Below are 19,994 nucleotides of genomic sequence, written 5' to 3'. Positions count from 1 at the left end.
CAATCCGGAGGTGGGGGGCGGGATCAGGAGGAGCACACATGAGTTGTCAAACAGGTTTGTCTTGAGCTGCTTTCAAACACACTCTGTTCAGCAGGACGGCACAGTGTGTTCGCTGGGATCAAACCAGGAAAACCCAGGAGAGGCTGTCGAGACCAACCGGGACTGTCAAGGTGAGTTTTCTTTTAAAATGAGGCAAGAAAAAAAAACCTGTCTACAACTGTTACCTTCACAGAGGCAGAGCTGAGCTTGTCAGGGCAAGACCAGGTATGTAGGCCTTGAGTGCATACATGAGGGACTTTTTCTTTTGTGTTGTTTACCTGCCTCTTTTGTTTCTGTTTCGTTTGTCTCCCTGCTTCTTTCATTTACCCTCAGGAAGCTCAACATGCTGGCACTTGACTCAGAAACACTAAATTAGTGGCTCTATTTTTGTTTGTCTGACCCACCTCTTTACATTCCTCTTTGGTTTGTAATAACACCAGCCTGCTTCCTTATAATCATACACATCATGGTGGTGCTGCCACTGCTGGCTGTCACTACCGGTAAAGGGAGAGTGCTTTGTTTTTGTGAACTCAGGGGGGGAGACGTGGAGGCAGGTTATAGGGGAAGTTTCCATAAGCTCTGTCAGCAGGAGTTTGGCCTGGCTCAGACTGGAATGGCAAATATGTAGAGAATGTGACCGGCAGACGCAGACTGTTCGAACGCACACAGGAGCCCATCTTAAGTGAAGTGCAGAAAGAGTGAATGTATTTATCAAGTTTATTTTTTATGACCTTCACCACAGTTAAAGGCCTAGAGAGATGGGGCAACAGATGCTAAGCTGCACCGCTTTGTTATGACTTTACTTACAGGGGTGCTGTGTAGTTTTGGAGAAGAATATATGAATGAGTTTGATCGAATAAACAAGCTGTTCTCAGAGGAAAACAAGGCCCCAGAACACTAGAAAGGTGGCAGGGTCCGCCAAATATAAACAAAGTAAAATGAAATTGTGTCCTTTTTAAGTGAAACTCTCCCCTAAATGCAACCTAGGCTTTATTTGTGAATTACGATGACAGAGGCACTTTTAAGATTTACCATAGTTTCGTTTTCGGGCAAGCTAATTTTCAATGGGAGTGCATGGGGCACTCTTACGCTAGCATCAGAATCTCTATTTTTAAAATGCTAAAAAGGCTCGACACAACATGAAACTTTGCTCGTAGGATCACCAGGGTCTCTACACATGAACACGAGCATTGAGAACTCTGTTTGTGTGTGCAGTTTGCTAAAAAAGAAAGTTTTTGGACAACTCACGTTAGCAGCTGTGTCTTCGGTGTGCTGCCGTCATGGCAGACAAAAAGTGTCGTTCCCCGAGTGCGACCTAACAGGAAGGAGAGTAATGGTGGACTGCTCCTCGAGTGAGAGTTTCACTTTGAGGTCAGTTTGTTTATTCAGTCATGAAAGCAAAGAGAGTTTTTTCTTTCAGTTTGTTTAGTCAGAGAAGATCTTTCCCACCTGATTAAAAATGTCTCCCAAAAAAACGACATATTGCACCTTTAACCTGCAGAGGTTTGTAGTTCAGGAAGAAGCTCACTAACAAACCCTGCTGGCGACTGGCTGCCTTATTTAAAGATGAGGAGCCATTGTTCCCATAGCAGCTGTTGGTGTGTGTGGTAGTGTGTGTGATCTGCTCCGCATCGCCTCCAGACAATAGCTTGTTGACAGCTGCCCTGTTGAACCTCCCCATCACCCCTCACACACACACACACACACACACACACACACACACACACACACACACACACACACACACACACACTTGTGCCACTCTTTTCCCAGGCCGTCCACTACTGACTGAAAATGAAGTGTCAGTTTTTTTGTGTGTCTGTCCGCGGAAAGATGGATGACTGCGAGTAATTGTTCAAATCCGCCAGCGTCTGCAGCCAATGAACTTGTAAGATAAAAGGGACCTCGGGAGGCTGATTGGCTGCAGTGAAAGACGGAGGAGGGTTTATGGGTGGAGGATGTTTGTGGAGCTGGCTGTGTCCTGTCTGAGAATGCTTGTTGTCTTTAACACACACTCACACTGATGTGTCTCTTTTCCACAGGAAGTACAACTGAGATGCTGACATCCCAACTCAAACATGGAGTGGAGCTGATCATGAGACAGGATAACTTTGCCACTTCTGCAGAATCAAACTAGAGAAAGAGAAAGGTGCAGGTGCTCCTAGTTTTTACAGCATGCCTGTTGAGACTCTTCAAAGCCCAGCGAGGCAGCCGGGGAGGACTGCAGTTGTCGCTACACCGCCACGATTGCGACCCAAAGGGCCAGTGGGGCCGGACTTCTACCGGCGCTTCCCTGCAACAGCGGGCGCACCGAGGCAGAGTGCGGTGGAGAGGCTGGAAGCAGACAAGGCGAAATATGTCAAGAGTCAGGTGGCTCTGTCCAAACAGCAGCCGGTCCGGGCTCCAGACATGAGGAAGCCTCTGCTGAGCCCCGGTTCTGATCTGAGGCCCACTAGGAAGACCCAAACTCCAACGAAAGCAAAGAAGGAGGAAGTTCAGCTCAACCTGGAGCACCTGACTAATCTGATCAGTGGTGTGAGTGATGCGTCAGCCTCAGGGGACAGTAAAGCTCCTAATGGTGGTCCATGCCCCACACCTGCAGGGGTGCAACAGAAGAAGGAGAGGCCGTGTCCACCGCCGCGTCCTGACTGGTCCAGTCCAGCTAAAGTGAGATTAAAAGCCTCTGGGCCTGCCAGGGTGGAGAGTTCCGGGTCTCCTGGAGCTCCAGCTGCAGGGACGGTACGCAGAGTGGACGTCATGCCTCAGGTGAGGACACCCAGCAGACCACCTCACTTCATCCGGCAGCCCCTTCAGCCCATCCCGTTACATTCCCAGTTTCCACTCCGCCCGGCTACCTCACACCTGCGTCTCTTCCAGTCCAGAACAACAACAGCACCTCCTTCTCCTCTGAAACCCGTCGTCGCACCATCGAAACCAGACAGCCCCCCCTCCTCTCCAGCTGGAACCCCCACACCAACTCCGCCCCACCCAAACCTCAGCCTGTTCCCTCCTCCCTCCCCAGCGATCACCCGTCGGTCCTCCTCCAGCTCCAAGAAGCGCCCCTCCCTGACCCGGTCCAAGTCGGACATGAGCGACCGGTGCTCCCGAGCCGGGACGGACCTGGAGCGCTTCTTCAACCTGTGTGGTCTGGATCCAGCAGACCTGCAGGAGTGGACCGGATCTACTTCTGACATTGTGTCCATGGCTCGTTTCCGCAGTGTGAGCGCTCCGGGGTCCGAGTGTGCAGGCTCCGGCAGAGAGGATGAAGAGGAGGAGGAGGAGGAGGAAGGAGGTGCTGGTAATGCGGCTGAGCGTGTTCCCTACGGCGTCTCTGTTATTGAGAGAAATGCGAGAGTGATTAAATGGCTGTATGGACTCCGGCACGCCAAGGACAACGCAACTAAAAGCACCAACTTATAGGAGGCTGCAGGTGTTAAATGGTCTAAAATAAGCTTCAAACCAAAGTGAAAATTTCAATGAAGTGACGGGATCCTGTGACTTAACTGATGATACGTCTGAAAAGTAATTCACTTCAGCTCGATTCATTTGTTTTCTTTTTTTAAAGACATTTGATATTTTTTGTGTTAGTGTCATATGATCAGAAACACGATCAGAAACAGCTATTTTTACTGCAGGAAATGATTTTTTTTTTGTTGTTGATGTTATTTTGATTGTTTTTGTGTGGAGCTCATGTGGCTCACAGTGAAGACGTCTCATCTCGGGCTGTAAATGGACTTTAATGGCATTAAAAATTGAACGATGAAAGCATCTTCTCTGTTACTATGTCCATATTATAAGTCTGTTTAATGTATGTGATGGGTGAGGTCACTTTGAAACTCTTCTTCGTGTATTTCCTGTTTATGAGCTTGTCAGGGAGAAACAGAACAGGCTTCATTTGATGGAGGAAAGTTTCTCTGCTGTTCCACAAGAGGTCAGAGCGCTCCATACTGACACTCTGCTGCTTTATACTTACTGTACACACTGCATTCGTGCCAAAGTAGCAAGTTTGTAAGCTGATTTATGTTCTCAGCAATCAGATTTAACAAAAGGAAAAAAAACACTGATTCTGATAAATAGATAATCAATCAGGAAATGGCACCAAAATGTCTCACATGAGAGGAGATGAAGATTTTGTTTTAAAATATTACTTTGGTAAGAGTGAATGTTACCTATAGCCATGAGTGAGTCTTAAAGTATCCGATATTAATTGAACTTAAGTATTAAAAGTAAGTTTCTAGCAATAAATGGGCTTTAAGTAAAGATAAATGATACATATCTGTACATGAATGTTTACTGTAAACTACAGATCAAAAGATTATTGGATGGGATATTCACTATTTCCCTACTTGGAGAACAGTTGTTTTTAATTTGTCATATTTATCACATTACTGATGATAACATAAAATTGTTCTGGTTTGTCTCTTCAGCTCACGAAGTAACTAGTAACTGAAGTTATCAAATAAATGTAGTGGAGTAAAAAGTCCAGTGGAGTGGAAGTAAAAAGGGGCAGAAGACTGAAATAATAAAGTTCAAGCTGAAAGTTGTACTGAAGTAAAGGACATGAGTAAATGTTTTAGTTACAGTCCATCACTACTTTTACTTGTTCTTTACTTAATTACATTTATTTTTCAGATACTCTAACTCAAGTACTAATCTAACAGGTCACTTTCACTCTACCAAGGTATTATTTTATCTTTACTCAAGCATGACCTTTGAGTGCTTTTTAAAACACTGGTTAAAAAAAAAGAGGTCATAAATGAATCATGTCTTAAAGGAACACACACTTGAAAAAAAGCTTTGTTGTGCAGCTCATTCACTCACTCGCACTGTAATTAAGAGCAGGTGGGCTGGATAATAACAGCCGCTCACGCTCAGAGACGAAGAAGTTGTTCAACCAGATTTCAGTCTTCAGGACTTCAACACGTCCGTGTGATGATGGAGAGAGCTGCTGTTGTCTAATACACGCAGAGGACGATTATAACCGCGTGTGACTTCATTGTCTCTAACCTCAGAGGATGAGTTGTCTCAAGGACTTTACGAGTCGAGTACAGACATTAAAGAATCAGTTATTAAAACAGGCCGAGGACAGAGAGTCATGCAGCGCAGGTCAGCAGAGGGTAAGACTCTAAATCTACTTCTTTTTAAATTCTTTATGTTGTAATATCAATGATCATTAGTATAATGCTGTGGCAGAACTCTATTCAGTTATGGACATGCCACTAAAGTTAAGCTTAAGTTGTCAAAATTAAAATTGCATTTAAACAAGACAGGAAAATATTCATCTTGTGTGTGCAGATTTGATAAAAAAAGTTTATTATTTCATGGTTTTCTCTGTTGAATGATGATTGTTAATTCACCCCTTGCAGCAGTTGTATTGCGTTTTTTTCTGGGTTGTTTTGATGCATTTGTATAATTTACAGACTTGGCTCAGGTGGCACAGAAATCAGTATGTTCCTCGTGTCTTCAACAAAATACTCCTCACTCAAGACAGCAGTCAGTTAGTTTGAAACTTGAACTTAAAATGTTCTGGGAAATACTTTAGAAAACCATGTAAACAGACGCTGAAATCATTAAAGGATAAGTTCATCCAAAAATGAAAATCAAGTCATCATTCACTCAACCTCATGTTGATGGAATGTTGGGTGAATTTTTGTAATTCACAAAACATTCCTTCACAGCAAAACAGCGTCACAGTGTTCTCCGAAACAACTGAAGTCGATGGGGACTTGTTTTAAAACATACAAATTTAAGATTTAATTTAAGCTGTAAGATCCCAAACTGGTTCGAAAATAAGTTATTTTCACCCCTCATTTAGTCTTTTTTCCATTTTCAAAACAAGTCCCCTTCTACTTCAGTTGTTTCGGAGAACGCTGCATCACTGTGAAGCTTCAGAAATGTTTTGTGCACAACAAAACTTCACTTGACTCTACATCTGCAAGAGGGTGAGACAATAATGACTGAGTTTTCAATTTTTGGGTGCAGTTATCCTTTAAAAGTCAGTCTGCTTCTCTCTGGTCTTCACAGGGGTCGGGGGGGATTCCTCTTGCCAGGAAGATGTGTTACGCTGTGGGTGGGGTCCCGTATCAGATGACCACAGTAGCTTTGGGTGTTTCCCTGCAGATCTTTCTTCTGGATGTTGTGCAGGTGAACATGTTTTCCTCACTAACAGCAGCTCGCACTTCTATCTGAATTTTCAAAATAAAGCATGTCAGTATTTCACAGATGGAGGCCTCCTACGTCTCCATGATCTTATTCGTGAGTCGGGCCTGGGACGCCGTGACGGACCCTCTGATTGGATATCTGGTGGGCCGCAGTAACTGGACGCCCATCGGCAAACTCACTCCATGGTTGGTTGGCGTGGCCGCCATGTTTAACGCACTTCATCTTGAATTAATGTAGGATGCCTCCCTCCGGCGCTGAATTCAACAGAGCCCACCATGTTTGTCTGTCAGGCTGGTTCTTTCCTCTCCGTTTGGCGTCCTGTCCTATCTGCTGCTGTGGTTCGTGCCGGGAGGCTCCATGTCTCCGGCTGTCAGGGTGCTGTGGTTCCTCACGGCGGCCTGCCTGTTCGAGACCATCATGAGTGTAAGTCAGCGCGAGTGTTTCAGGCACTTTCATGCTCCTCAAACACGGAGCTAAAAGAAGGAAGAGCTGTCTGGGGCCCAGCTGCTTGAGGAGGCCAGAATAATCATGTACATACAAAATAAAAGCATAGACAACCTCATTTTATTTTGAAGTCCAACACTCATCAGTCATTAAAGGGGCTCCAATTTGGAGGAATTAACATGTATGAATCACTTTTTTATGGGCCACTTGTGAGCGGTTTAGCCTGTGGAGTATTTGTCGACCCGTGGATTTCTTTTTAAAGGACTCGGGTCAGATTTTTGTCGACAGTCCACCACCTCCAGCTGCAGTTTCGAAGTTACTTTTAAAACTACTACGACAATCTTAGAAAATACAAAACAATTACAAGGGGAATAAAAGCTGCGTCTCTTCCAGGGGCGACTACTTGTCAAAACTGATTTACCCTCTAAACATCTAACATGATTTTATTTGAAGTATCTGCAACTCAAAAAGGTCAAATTATTTCACCATGATAGAGATAAAGCTCGCCCTAGAGCTGCTACAACAATAAAGTGCTGTTTACAGACTCTTATGCCATCTATGATAATAAATCTGTTACAAGAAACATGAATATTTACTGTTGGGTGAATATTTGCCGATAATACTTGATGTTCTTTTATTAAAGTTGACGTCTGAATACAGGGATTTAACTTTGGAATGGAGTATTTCTGGGATTAGAGGTTTAGACTACGTCTTCTGTCCTTCTATCCTCCATCTTGTGCCTTCAGTCTTCTATTTGCCCTCACCACATTTTTCTCCATCTCTTGAATTCACTGTTGCTGCTGCCATTTTGCTCCAAGCTGTGTCTCCATGGTGACTGGGTTTCACACCGCTCGTGCGCTGTCGATCGCTGTCACGTTTTCTCCCATTAACAGTGCTACAACGTGCCGTACATCTCCCTCAACATGTTCCTGGGGGGAGATCACAGAGACAGGGACTCGGCGACGGCCTACAGTAAGAGCACCGGCACTCGTTACTCTCAGACCACGAGGCTGAGCACAGTGTAGACCGAGGATCTTGTGCCCTTCTCTGGCAGGGATGACTGTGGAGATGGTGGCGATGCTGTTGGCGTCTGTGATCCAGGGTCAAGTTGTCGCCGTGTACAACACAGAGAAGCAGGAGGCCTGTCAACACGCGGACCAGGAGACTCCTCAAAGCACGTCTTCAGCGCAGAATGCCTCCCTCCAGGGAACGGTAGACGCGCTGCACTTGAAATGTTAAATACAAGTGGTAACTCCGGTCGAGGCAGCTCAGGTTCCTTTAGCAGCAGAGCAGCATTGTCTTGACATGGTGCTCACACAGTCTCAGGGGTATCTGGTTACCCTGTAATTTACTTCTCAGCTTCTCTCACAAAAGGCATTGTTGTGTGTTCATCGCTTCATGCTGTCAGGACTTTGTTCTAAATCAAGTGCATTTAACATATATTAAACAACTAAAGTGTTGAGGAGGCAGATTTAATGGAAGTGAATTTGCAAAAAACAAACCGTTGTAAACAGCTGATGCCAATTTGAAATTAGATCATTAATAAAGATGGATCAATAAGAATTTAGATCTTTTAGCACATATCCTTTTTGCCAAGAGGTAGCCAAGAAGATTGATACCTCTTAAGTAGTGTGGTGTTGCTTGTCGTCCTAAAACCAGAAATCAGTTCATATTTTTGCACATGCAACCCTAACCCTAACCCTGACCCTGACCCTGACCCTGACCCGGTCCCCTCGTCTCAAAGTCAATGAGGTTTTAGTTAGTTAGTTAGTTGGTTTTCGGTTAAAAGCCTGAAATAAGGTCTGTGGTTCCCTCAGATTTAAGATATTACACATATTTTGTTCTACAACATAAACAACTTGTGCGTCAAAAAAACGGCGGTTGCTAACAAGTGGCTACACGAGGCTTCAGACGTTGTCACGGACATTAAGAGACTTTAGATACAAAGTATTCTGACTCAATTTATAGGTAACTTGTACAGTAATTATGTAGTCAGACACTTAGTGGTGGTGACGCTTAAGTCATGCGACCACAGTGTGGTCTGTTTATAGCCTAACATTAGCTTTAAACCTCCAGCGACTTAATTTACACGTCGTGGTGTTTATCTGTGAAGATTAGCTCACTAAACACTTTATTAGTATTCCAGAAAGTATTATGTCATGATAGACCTGAAAATTGAAATGAACCTAAAATATATACAGTATAAATACTGTAAAGAATTTGAAATGAAACGATCATTAATAATCATGGAAAAACCTTGTATAACATGATCTTAATGCAAAGTAATCTCAAACATATGAGGATTACATAACTGGAGGCCTGTTTGCTGGTGTTTGTGCTTCTGGACATGTGTTTGTTGGTAGAATAATTGTGTCTTTTTAATGTTTAAATGTTTAATGTGTGTATTTCTGCCCGCAGCAAAAGGCTTTCCTGACCTCAGCTCTGGTCATGGGTGCCCTGTTTTTCCTCTGCAGTCTGGTTCTCTTCCTCGGGGTGACGGAGCAGCGTGGTGAGTCACCCACTCAGTGGTCGACGTTAATAATAGAGAAACACTGCAAATAAAAACGCATGTTTGTTGTTTTGCTGTTTGTGGTCAATGCATGTGATGTATGTCACCATGATGTCTTCCCTCCTGCTCTCTGACATCTCACTGTGGTTGTTTGCAGCGGCTCTCTGCTCTGATGACAGAGTGCGACCGCCCTATCTGACCTCGCTGAAGATGCTGATGTGCCACATTCCTTACCAGCGCCTGCTGCTTGGCTTTGTGTTCAGTGCACTTGCATTTCAGGTAGAGTTCGATCTGCATTCCTCTGAACATGATGCCAATAATCCTTGTATAATTGTCTTTGCATATCTTCACTTGGTTTTTCTATTTTTGAATTTGTTTTTTTGCTGTCCGAAGTCGTGCATGTACTTAATGGTTATCTAACTGTCCTGTATCTGTTTTATCTTAGATGTCCTTGGGTAATTTTGCACTCTTTTGCAGTCATGCAGCCGGGCTGGGAGCCCATTTCCAGCACCTCCTGCTGGCTCTACTGGTAAGATGCAAGTGTAATAACACACTCTGCTCACCGAGAGATTTTACAGCCCTATAGTTTCCCACGTTGCGTGATACAAAGTCACAACGCATCTTGAATTTCTAATTTCAATGTTTCCACAGTTGTCTGCCTCTGTCGCAGTTCCTCTGTGGCAAACAGTTCTTCTGAGAATAGGAAAGAAGGTCACAGTTTTCATCGGACTGTCAGTAAGAAACCACACATGTCCCTGTAACACACATGAAGTACATTGACGAAGATTAGTTACCACGGTCACAATCATTAAGGATGGATGAGGATGTTTGATTCACATGCTTGTCATGAAATTCACTGTTTTCATATATAAACAACGGTTTATTTACTTCTCCATCATCCAGATGATGACTTATTTTTTGGTTTTGGTTTCTGAGATCAGTGGTATTAATGTCAAGGTTTCTTTGTTCCTTTATCTTCATATATCGAACATATCATTTCGAAAGAAATTAAAGCAGCATGCAGCGATGATCAGGTTGTACACTGGTGGCGAGGGCCCGCTCAGAGTGACCTCTTATCTGTCTGCTTCCTGATATTACAGGCAGCACTTCAGGTAGATTTCATACCAGCTGCTGGTAAAATGTCATAAACTTCTCACTGATCTGCTGTTAGCTTCATTCATGTGATGCATCTGTGACAACTTTAAAGTCAGTCAGCTAGCCAACAGCGATCACAGCCACCCAACTCTACAGTAAACAATAGCAGACAATGTTTGACACTGTCCTAACTTTTTTTTTTTATATATATAAATTAATATTTCATGCCGACTTCACTAAAACTAGGGTTATCTATGATAGTTTCCCAAATTGAATTTACAGCGGCATTACTCTGGTAATAAACACAACAGAGAAAAATCATTTGAAATCCCAATGAGGTTTGGTGCAAGGAACAAAACATAATGTTTATAATGGATTTGGAATGGAAAAAATGGAATGGACAGCGACATCATCTTGTCTGTGACATTTGTTTGTTACTAAAAGTTTATTATTGTTTTATATAACTGTAAATGAATAATTATTACTGCATTAATTTAATAAATGTATCCTTATTGTATGTTTTGTCTCATGCCCCTGTACAGTAATCTGAATATTTCCACACCTACCTGCCTGTTTATGTCTCTGTCAGCTCTTCATCCCGGCTTCGATCATAGTCGCTTGTGTCCCCAGTAACCTGCCAGTCTTCATGATTATGTGCATTCTGATGGGATTCAGCATTGCGACCGTATTCCTGCTCCCCTGGTGAGTGTAATTTCCCTGCCAGGACATAAAGTTCTCCGTCCGTTTCCGAGGCCCCTGTCGGATCCAATCAGTATCAGAACCGAACGCGGCGCACATGAATCATTTAAGAGTGCCTCTACCTGAACCTGGTCACTGATGAATATTCTAGCGATGATCTGATGGTTTGTTGACTGGTCAGAGCCGAGCTGACATGTGGTTTTGGTGTGTGATATGTCAGCTTTGTCAGTGTTTGTGCCACAGGTCCATGCTCCCTGATGTGGTGGACGACTTCGCAGCGAGACACCCATCCTACAAAGACCTGGAGCCTCTGTTTTTCTCCTGCTACGCCTTCTGCAGTAAGCTGGCTGGAGGCCTGTCTGTCGGGATCTCAACCATGACATTACAGTGAGTCACTCCTCCATCCGCTCACTTTTCTCTGTTACGTGAGTGCATCTGTTCGTTCGTCAGATTTTTGTTTTGTTTTTTTTTGTTTTTCCTCCTCGTCTCCAGTTTTGTGGGCTACAGAGCTTCCGCCTGTATCCATGGCGACGGAGTGGTGACGGCTCTGGTTGTGTTGTTCTCGCCGGTTCCCATCGCGCTGCTGCTGATGGGGATGGTCTTCTTTCGCTCCTACCCAATCAATGAGAGGCAATCTTTACAGCTCCAGGAACAGCCGACAACAGTTTGGTGAGTGGTGGATAAAACCTCTCAGGGGACGAAGCCGACATGCCGTCTTTAAAGCGGCCGTAATGGAGCCTTTTACGTATTGAAGTGAAAATGTGAAATGGGTTACTTGTAGTGCTGAACCTACAGAGAATCTGTCACCGGAATCTGCAGCTCCCCTGCATCCTTATAACAAGATTCAAGTCAATTTTAGAAATCACACTGCCTCAGTGGGCTTTACTTGGTGCGGAAAAAGGAAAAACTCCCCTCTGAAAATGCCCTTTTAGCATGAGAGAAAAAAGATGGAAGGAACCTCAGGGAGAGCCACAGAGGAAGGACACTCCTCCCTGGACGGACAGACATTTTACATGCACAGAATATAAAACAGTAAACAGATTCCACTGTCAAAGTACAAGCAGATTAAATATGTGTGAAGAGTGTGGATCCAGAGCGAAGACTGAGCAAGTCGAGGCACGCCGAGTGGAGGGAGGCGAGCACAACCCACACAAGATAATTGGCTGGAAAAAAAAAAAGAAGAAAAAAAAACAACCCATCTGAATGTTCACAGATTATGGAAACAAGAGTACACATCATTGTTTAGCTGTTCGGCAGCTGCTGTTCTCAGCTGAAGCGGCAGCAAAAGGTCGAAAATCTCACTGAACACAACCTGCTCAGCACGGACGAGCAGGCAGACAAACGCAGCCACAAGCAGGTGAACATAATGGAGCATTTAGCAGCTTGTGATGCAGCTATGTCCCCCGGGATCTGTTAAAAACCCTTAACAGCGCTAAAAGGGAGTGGAAACATGATTCAAAATGGATGATAACGTTACCCTGTAACTGCTGTGAACAGGGATTTCTAAAGATCTAGGTCACAGGTGATCAGAAGATATTGGCTGCACCTGTGATGTTCTCCCTCAGCTGGCTGCTGTCAGACTATATAAGGTGACTGCAGTGCACCTGCTCAGATGGTCGCGTGTTTTCAGAGAGTCGACGCCATCAGTCGGCTCTCTGCGTTTTCTGTTTGCGGTGAAAATATGAGTTGAGTGTTTGAGATTTCTTTCTTTGGGCCAGTTTCTGTTCATTTTGTTTCCCCCCTGATCAAAGACTCCAGCTTCACCTTTAGTTTTTGTGTTTTTTGTTCATTTTCAGCGGGTGGCTGTGGGTTTTATTTCCCACCGCCACCTTTCAGTCACCAACGGACCAGTTTTGCTTTGACCCTGTCCTTCAGGTTTCAATTTCTGGGGAAACGTAACACGTAATACATAACACACATTACACAAGGGGCAAAATTATCGTACAAATATGAAAATTATCATACATCTGGCAGGTCTGGTTTCCTTATAAGTTCTTCACATAAACTTATCGTGAAGACAGTGATGTGTTCAGAACAGCCTGGTCAAACCTATCAGTCATTCTTTTGTTTGCTACGTAGCATTGCTTCTGCATTAAAGCCAATGGGATGTGAAGATAAAATAGTTTAACATTTTGGTGCCACTCTATTGTTTGAATGCTAACTGAAGCTATAGCCAGGAGCCTGTTAGCTGAGCTAAGGCTGAAACACATTACCAGGGTGGACAGCTAGCTTAGCTCTGTGCGAAGCTCAGCAAAATGGTGAGAAAGTGTTTCCCAAAATGTCAAACTTCTCTTATTCTCAGACCCTTAAATCAAAGTACTGAAATATCTGTGCAGAGTAAAACTAGCATAACAAACTGTTTTCATGATTTGGCATTTATGCAAAATTCTGTTTCCACTCATTTCAGCACCACTTTCACGAGATTGCGTACGTGGTTTGTCTCCGTTGCAGTTATAGAATTTAATATTTCTCTCTTCATTCTTCATTTAGCACAGAAGCTACATCCTCCTCATCAGAGACAAGAGAACACAACTCAGAGCGACCGACAAATGTGCAGCCGCCTCGTGACGATGTGACAACCACTTCACATTCTAACACTAAGACCAACGCCACGTCGCACCAGTCAAAGTCCTCACCACGTTGTTACAAGCATGATAAAAAATGCTCTGTCAAGTCATCTGTCCCATCTGATGTATCACAGAGCTGCTCTGGAGAATACAGCGGGCCTAAATCAGTCGTCAAGTCAGACGTAAATCTGAAGCGTCATGAGCAGAGACTCAGCCGGTACCCGCAGCCAGGAGAAGATAAATCAGGCAGAAATGTTCCGGAGAACGATCCTGGGACGTCATCTAGCAGGTCGAATGTGAAATCTAAAGTCTCCTGGGTTTAGTGAGGCACCTTTTATAGTTTCAGGATTGTACGAGGTGCTTTAATGTTCTTGCCAAATGTTCATGTGTCTGCAAATGTAAGTGAGAAACCACTTGATATTTTAGAGGAGACCTCATGTAATTCCCAGCCGTGTTTCTGTTGACAAAAAACTGTTATTTGGGCAAAAAGAGAGATTTTCTACACACCTGAAACAAGTGTTTTCAGTGCCTAAACCTAACCAGTTCATAAGCACAGTGTTGTTATAACATGAATAAAGAAATGTAAAGTTTCATCATATTCATGGTTTGCAGAAACATACACTGCCAACAGTATTTATTTTGACTGGGTCGGCACAATAAATAAAGAGGCAACATCCAGCAGAGATACTGGGAAAGAGCTAACCTCGTCCGAAGGTAACAAAATCGGCCTGCAGGGAGCTCCATAGAGTCCATCAATAAACACAAATGATCTTTTCTGTTTTGTCTGTACGAAGCCCTTATTGTAGAAACGACAACTTGTTATTTTTCTCGTACTGGAAGGAGGATTTGTTCAGCTTTGCGCATGGCATGGTTAGCTGCTAGCTGCTGCCAGTCTTTATGCTATGCTAAGCTAACTTCCTGTTTCCTGGCCTCAGACATGACAGTGGTGTCAGTCTTCTCATCTAATGTCCTCCATGAGACTAAAAAAAAGCCTGTTTACAGTAATATCCCATGTTTGTTTGTTTGTTTTTTCATTTACTTTTGAATTTCAGTTTTGTTTTCTAAATAAAGATGATTGATAGGTTGAAGGAATGATCATTTATTTTTGGATCTGAATTTATTTTTCTTCTAACAAAAAAATTGAAAACATTTCTCATCTTACAGAAAGAGTACTTCTGTAGTCACCCTCTGTTGTTTTTTATCAATGTTTTATTTTGGGACTCCTGAGTTTTTCATTTATCTGCTGGTTTCACAGACTCCCACTGAAACACAGAAACAGTCTGAACACCAAATGTTAAAATCTGTTCCAAAGTTATAGTATAAAGATAAATGTTTGACAGATAAAATTACATTTTTTTTAGAACAAATTTGGTCATAAATTACATATATCTATGTGTATGTGTGTGTATTTCAGATTTATTCATTAATATATTCATAAATTATGATTAAATAAAGAAGCTTATGCTAAATTATCAGATAAAGATTAATGGGGAGGAGGTGGGTTTATATAAAACATAACATAACGAACATGTAACTTATAACTGACTTGTTTTGTTTTGCACTTTACTTTTGTTTTGCTTGTTTGTGGTCTTTAAACAAAGATTTCAATCAAACAATCAAAATCTATAATCAATCAATATTTAATTTTTTTTAAAAAAGTTTTAATTTACATACTATCACTCTGTCACACACTTTATAAACCCCTTGTCTACATCATCATCATCATCATCATCATCATCATCATCATCGCGCCTCCACCGGAGTCTCTTCCCCACATCTGAGCCCACCCGCCCGGCGACAGGCCGCCCCTGACTCCTGCTTCCGCTCGCATTGTAGGGTGCTCGAGAAGGAAGGCGACGAAAGAGCGAACATGGGAGTAGAAATTGAGACCATACGTCCAGGCGATGGTGAGAACGACCAGCCTATTTAACAGCATAATATCAACTTTAACTTCGGGTCGTGTGTGGTTCGTTATTAGACACGGGATTCTGTGTTTTCTCCCCCCCCTTTTTTTTTCCAGGACAGACATTTCCGAAGAAGGGGCAGCGCGTCGTGGTGCACTATGTCGGTGAGTGAGGAGGCTGTAGTACGGCTCGGGATGCTGAATGAAGCGCAAACACCGGAGGCTAAATCTTGTGTTCTACATGAAGCGTTTACTACAAATATCCCCTTAAACCTCTAGACAAGTGAAAGCTTGTTGTTTACGAGTGAACAGAAACAGGAAATCGTTTGTTTCAGCGGCTAACTGGCTGTTCCCCGCAGCAGCTGCTGCTGCTGGCTAGCATCGCAGCTAAGTTAGCTAACAAATCGCTCGTTTTGTCCGTTGGGCTAACACAAGCTACGGGGATGGTACGGATATTGGCATTTTGCTAGCTTGTGTGAATTGCTCAGTATTTTAAAGTGTGGCCGTGTTATCGGTATTCAAGACATGTAGAAGTACACAGGAGCGGCCGAGCTAACGGTACCACAGCTGCTGCCAGCCCCCAGATGCTAACGCTAGCCGAGTTAGCACCGCCAGGATGTAGTTACCCCAACAGGGCTGCCTCACCAGCCCGGGCTCTGATCGCTCACCAGCCGCCCTCTCTCTTGGTTTTCTATCAGGCACACTGCCGGATGGGAAAGTGTTTGACTCGTCGAGGTCCCGGGAAAGGCCGTTCAAATTCAAGATTGGACACCAGGAGGTTATTCGTGGTTGGGAAGAAGGAGTAGCCCAGGTGAGGAGCTTGTTTACAACACTGGAAATGCAAAATCAAAATGACTCAACAGTGGTCATCTGTCAGACAGTCATGTATTTGTTATGTTATTAGTGCTTTATGGACCACTTGATTTAATAGCTGCAGCAATAAAACTACTGTGGGATAAACCCCTCAACAGGACCAGATGTGTAGGTGTGAGAGGAGCAGGAAATTATTGCAGTACACACTATTATCCAGATAATCATCAATACATTTTTGACAGTAAATTCAGTTGCATTTCAGCTTACATTTTGTATGCCATTACAGATAGGACACTCTTTTTGGTTAGAAACAATCAAATCTAATCAGTTCTATTTATGTAGGCCGAAATCACAGTCACATTGCCTCAGTGGGTTTTACAATCTGTACAGCGAGCGACATCGTCTGTCCTCAGAGCCTTGACTTGAGTGAGGAGGAAAAAATGGAAAAAGATGGAAGAAATCTCAGGAAGAGCCACAGAGGAGGCATCCCTCCTCCGGGACAGACAGACATGCAATAGAGGACACATTTACAGAACAGGACGACAAAAAACACAGTTTGAAAATTTCATCTGATACAAGTAAATTATATGAAATACACGTGACGTGTGTGGATCCAGGAGGATGACTGAGCAGGCCCAAAAACTGAATATCAGGGCTCTAATCTGTGGTGTCTACACACATCTGATTCAACATGTTTTTGTGGGGGATATGTGCAAGACGTGCCTTCTGCCGTGGTGTCAGGCTTTAGCAGTTCAGAATAAATTCAGGGAACCAATGTAAGACTAGACATCAAATGATTCATGTGAGGATAGTCACGATTATCTTGATTAATGATTATCCAGTTCATGAAAACTTGCCGCAATCCAAGATGAAAGCCTTTTAACATCCCACCTCGAGTTCAGATCCTCTTTCACACAATTCAGTAATTTTTCAATAAAACAACAAGATTCAACTGAGTCTGATAAGAAGATTTATTGTCAGCAGATACCGAAACTGAACACAGTCAAAAATCCACTTTTATATCCGCCTTCTGTTGGACGCTTTGAGAACCACACACCCACAGATATTTCCTTCCAAACCTACGTTAAATAACAGTCTTCATAGAAACCTCCATAGAAATTTCACAGCCTTGACTGTTTTAATTTAACAGAAATGTTTCATCTCATGGGACTTGATAAAACTAATGATGTCTACCTTCTTCAGTCGCTGATATCTCCTGGCCTTGAGCTACTCCCTTATGAACACCTGCCTTGTACTTACTACCCATCTTCCATTACAGCCATTACAAACTGACTGTCTGAACTTGATCTTGAATCAGAACGACCAGGTAAAAGCATTTGATTTAAACCTTCTCCATGTCTTCCACAGATGAGTGTCGGCCAGCGAGCAAAGCTGATTTGCTCGCCAGACTACGCCTATGGCAGCAAAGGGCACCCGGGGATCATCCCACCGAACTGCACTCTCACCTTCGACGTGGAGCTCATCGGCCTGGAGGCCTGAAACTTGCGCACTCACTTTCTTTAATTCCACTCAAATTTTCAGGGTGAGACGTTTGACTTACTGTGTTTGTGCATTATAAACTGCGTAGGTGGGGTAATTCTAAGAGCTGCACGACATTGGTACATTTTTCTTTATATAGTTTTCTGCACAGAGAGACAGTTCACGTGATGTCACAATAGGCAGAAGTCAACCTGGGTGCAACCAGTGAGTGGCAGATAAATGACTGTGTGGGGAAAATTGTTTACATTTAAACTGTGCTGTAATCCTGCATTTCACTTTGACAGCTAACGTGTGAAAGAGTTGAGGCGATTATGGCTTACTTGACATTTCACTCCCGCGATGTGACTAGTGCGATGTTGACGCTCAAGCCATTGTGCAGCCCTACTAATTATGTAGCATTTTACAGGATAATTTCACCAAGAAAAAAAAAATGAAAATCCAGTCATTATCACTATGTATTATAACTCATCCCCATGCTGATGGGAAGATGGGGGAAGTTTCATAACCCACAAAACATTTCTGGAGCTTCTCAGCAAAACAGTGTTGCAGCATTCTCGTAAAGACAGGGATTTTTTTTTTTTTCAAAATGTGGGGGGAAAAAAACACAACATAAAATGGCTCCATACAGTTTGTCTGGAGTGATCCCAGAGTGTCCAAATATATTTTAAAGATGTTATTTACTCTCTTTATTGAGCTGAGATCTTCACTGTAACTGCTAAGCTAAAAGTGTTAGCTTGGGTACACGAGCTTGTCCGCATGACGAGGGTGTAAATAACATCTTTTCAATTCACTTCAGGATTTTGGGACTTCCAGAGACTTGGATTATACCTGTTGAGTATTTTGCACCAATTTGATATTCTTGTCACGTTGTGAACAAAGTTCCCATCTGCTTCAGTTGTTAACGAGAATGCTGCAATGTTGTTTTTGCTGTGAAGATCCAGAAATTAGCCTGACTTTACATCGCTTTCATTACGTCCAGATGATGACCAAAGTTTCATTTTCGGGTGAACTCGTCCTTTAAAGCATCTCAAAGTGTAGGCGACGAATGACTCTGGATTTTTCTTTTTGTCACCTCAAACATAAAGCCTTTTTGCAGCACCGTGCTCGCTTCTAATCCAACAGTGACTTTACGTTTAGCCTTTGAATTTACCCACCGATGTTTAGAGATTAAGTTGTACATGCATAACGAGCTTTCGCCTCCACATCCTGTAATCCCCTCTCGCTTCCCCTCCTTAATCACTTCACTTAAGACTGTCTTTTCTCTTCGCCGCAGGTTGACTCCTATCTCGGGAACATGGAGGAAAAATGTTCACAGATGATTCCTGCCCTTGATCCCTGCATAGGACCTATGTCTATAGCTTCACAAGTTCACTCTCCTTTCCATCTAGAAAGTTGTTATGTCACTTGCTTTAAAACTTTATCCTTCATCTTATACTTTTAGATTCCATAAAGTAATAAGTCATAGGCCATCCCATCCCATGTATTTTGTCATATTCTGTTATGTATTTTTGTGGTGATGTTTTATCTTTTTTTTTTATTATTATTTGACTTAAAATTTTACAAAACGTGTCTGCCACCAGGACCCGGTTTTAGATCATGAGTATTTAATCAGTCTCATTCCTGTGGCTCTGTGGCCTTTACATTAAGAAAATTGTATTGATTGCGGGTAATGAATTGTGTTGAGTAGAAATAAGAGTAAATTGTTTCACACAATATTTCTATGAATTACCTTTTGTGATACTTGTTATTGGGTTGAATTAGAAAAAAAAAATGGATATGTAATACGTCGTAAACAGGGATTCATGAATCAAGCACATTATTGCCATGAACAGCCTACAGTTCCCTGCAGATGTAGGATTTTCTTTGTCTATACTGCAGCATCAATTCTTAATTTATAACAGCAGAGTGACTCTTGCTGAAACATTCACAACTGGACATCATTTGTCTTGTTGATTGCTTGTAAAACTTTATTATTATTTTTTTTTTTTGCCAAAAGAAGGTCTTTGTGTCTGGTAAAAAGGTTTCTAAATGTGCATGGTAAGCTCCCCCCACAGGCACATCTTGGGGTTTGTGATTATCTTTAATTGAAGGAGTTGTCTGTAACAAGCTGTGGATGTTGTAAACGGTCTGTTCCTTACTCTGAACACAATAAAAGAGTAATTTTAACACAAGCTGCTGTTTTTTTCTTGCTGGTTAGCCTCAGTTCTTCCTTTAGAATATCCTCACTGATGTATGAATTCATGTGTGCTGGTAGTTCAGCACT

At 42.8% G+C, this 19,994-nt stretch overlaps 3 protein-coding genes and 1 long non-coding RNA gene across 7 annotated transcripts; 3 read left to right on the top strand and 1 right to left on the bottom strand.

The window, feature by feature from the left end:
• The first annotated feature begins 5 nt into the window (after window positions 1-5).
• On the top strand, window positions 6-3,804 carry fam110a (family with sequence similarity 110 member A). The gene is made up of 2 exons (XM_037104551.1): window positions 6-170; window positions 2,082-3,804. Exon 2 carries the CDS (start codon window positions 2,215-2,217, stop codon window positions 3,457-3,459), a length of 1,245 nt encoding a protein of 414 aa, XP_036960446.1. The 5' UTR covers window positions 6-170; window positions 2,082-2,214; the 3' UTR covers window positions 3,460-3,804.
• Window positions 3,805-4,835: 1,031 nt separating this feature from the next.
• mfsd2al2 (major facilitator superfamily domain containing 2a-like 2) lies at window positions 4,836-14,603 on the top strand. Of its 4 annotated transcripts, none has more exons than XM_037104422.1 (14): window positions 4,836-5,156; window positions 6,064-6,183; window positions 6,262-6,386; window positions 6,492-6,624; window positions 7,539-7,617; window positions 7,700-7,857; window positions 9,064-9,154; window positions 9,312-9,433; window positions 9,600-9,683; window positions 9,806-9,889; window positions 10,839-10,951; window positions 11,192-11,335; window positions 11,441-11,617; window positions 13,444-13,581. In XM_037104422.1, coding segments are annotated over exons 1-14 (1,533 nt in total). In that variant the 5' UTR covers window positions 4,836-5,054; the 3' UTR covers window positions 13,445-13,581. The 4 variants fall into 4 exon arrangements, with proteins under 4 accessions (XP_036960317.1, XP_036960315.1, XP_036960314.1 ...); XM_037104419.1 differs by having other exon boundaries at window positions 4,853-5,156; window positions 13,439-14,603; XM_037104420.1 differs by lacking the exon at window positions 11,441-11,617 and having other exon boundaries at window positions 4,844-5,156; window positions 13,439-14,603.
• On the bottom strand, window positions 9,009-11,318 carry LOC119022943. Its single transcript, XR_005076129.1, has 3 exons — window positions 11,071-11,318; window positions 10,816-11,005; window positions 9,009-9,197 (listed from the first exon to the last, which is right to left on the bottom strand). It is a non-coding gene; the product is annotated as an uncharacterized LOC119022943 (long non-coding RNA).
• Window positions 14,604-15,261: 658 nt separating the features above from the next.
• On the top strand, window positions 15,262-19,902 carry fkbp1aa (FKBP prolyl isomerase 1Aa). The gene is made up of 5 exons (XM_037104424.1): window positions 15,262-15,422; window positions 15,536-15,583; window positions 16,117-16,229; window positions 17,600-17,774; window positions 19,005-19,902. Exons 1-4 carry the CDS (start codon window positions 15,386-15,388, stop codon window positions 17,729-17,731), a joined length of 330 nt encoding a protein of 109 aa, XP_036960319.1. The 5' UTR covers window positions 15,262-15,385; the 3' UTR covers window positions 17,732-17,774; window positions 19,005-19,902.
• The last annotated feature ends 92 nt before the right edge of the window (window positions 19,903-19,994 follow it).

The sequence above is a fragment of the Acanthopagrus latus genome, chromosome 7 (genome assembly GCF_904848185.1).
Source record: "Acanthopagrus latus isolate v.2019 chromosome 7, fAcaLat1.1, whole genome shotgun sequence".
In the NCBI taxonomy this organism is placed as follows: Eukaryota; Metazoa; Chordata; class Actinopteri; order Spariformes; family Sparidae; genus Acanthopagrus; species Acanthopagrus latus.
The sequence above is the reverse complement of the archived record's forward strand: the minus strand, read 5'-3'. Positions and strand labels throughout refer to the sequence as shown.

Coding starts and splice junctions, on each gene's coding strand:
- mfsd2al2 (XM_037104419.1), top strand. CDS start 5,055: ATGAGTTGTCTCAAGGACTTTACGAGTCGAGTACAGACATTAAAGAAT. Junction 6,625..7,538: donor TGTTCGAGACCATCATGAGT/GTAAGTCAGCGC, acceptor TCCCATTAACAG/TGCTACAACGTGCCGTACAT. Junction 9,434..9,599: donor TCAGTGCACTTGCATTTCAG/GTAGAGTTCGAT, acceptor GTTTTATCTTAG/ATGTCCTTGGGTAATTTTGC.
- fkbp1aa (XM_037104424.1), top strand. CDS start 15,386: ATGGGAGTAGAAATTGAGACCATACGTCCAGGCGATG. Junction 15,423..15,535: donor GACCATACGTCCAGGCGATG/GTGAGAACGACC, acceptor TTTTTTTTCCAG/GACAGACATTTCCGAAGAAG. Junction 15,584..16,116: donor CGTCGTGGTGCACTATGTCG/GTGAGTGAGGAG, acceptor GTTTTCTATCAG/GCACACTGCCGGATGGGAAA.
- fam110a (XM_037104551.1), top strand. CDS start 2,215: ATGCCTGTTGAGACTCTTCAAAGCCCAGCGAGGCAGCCGGGGAGGACT.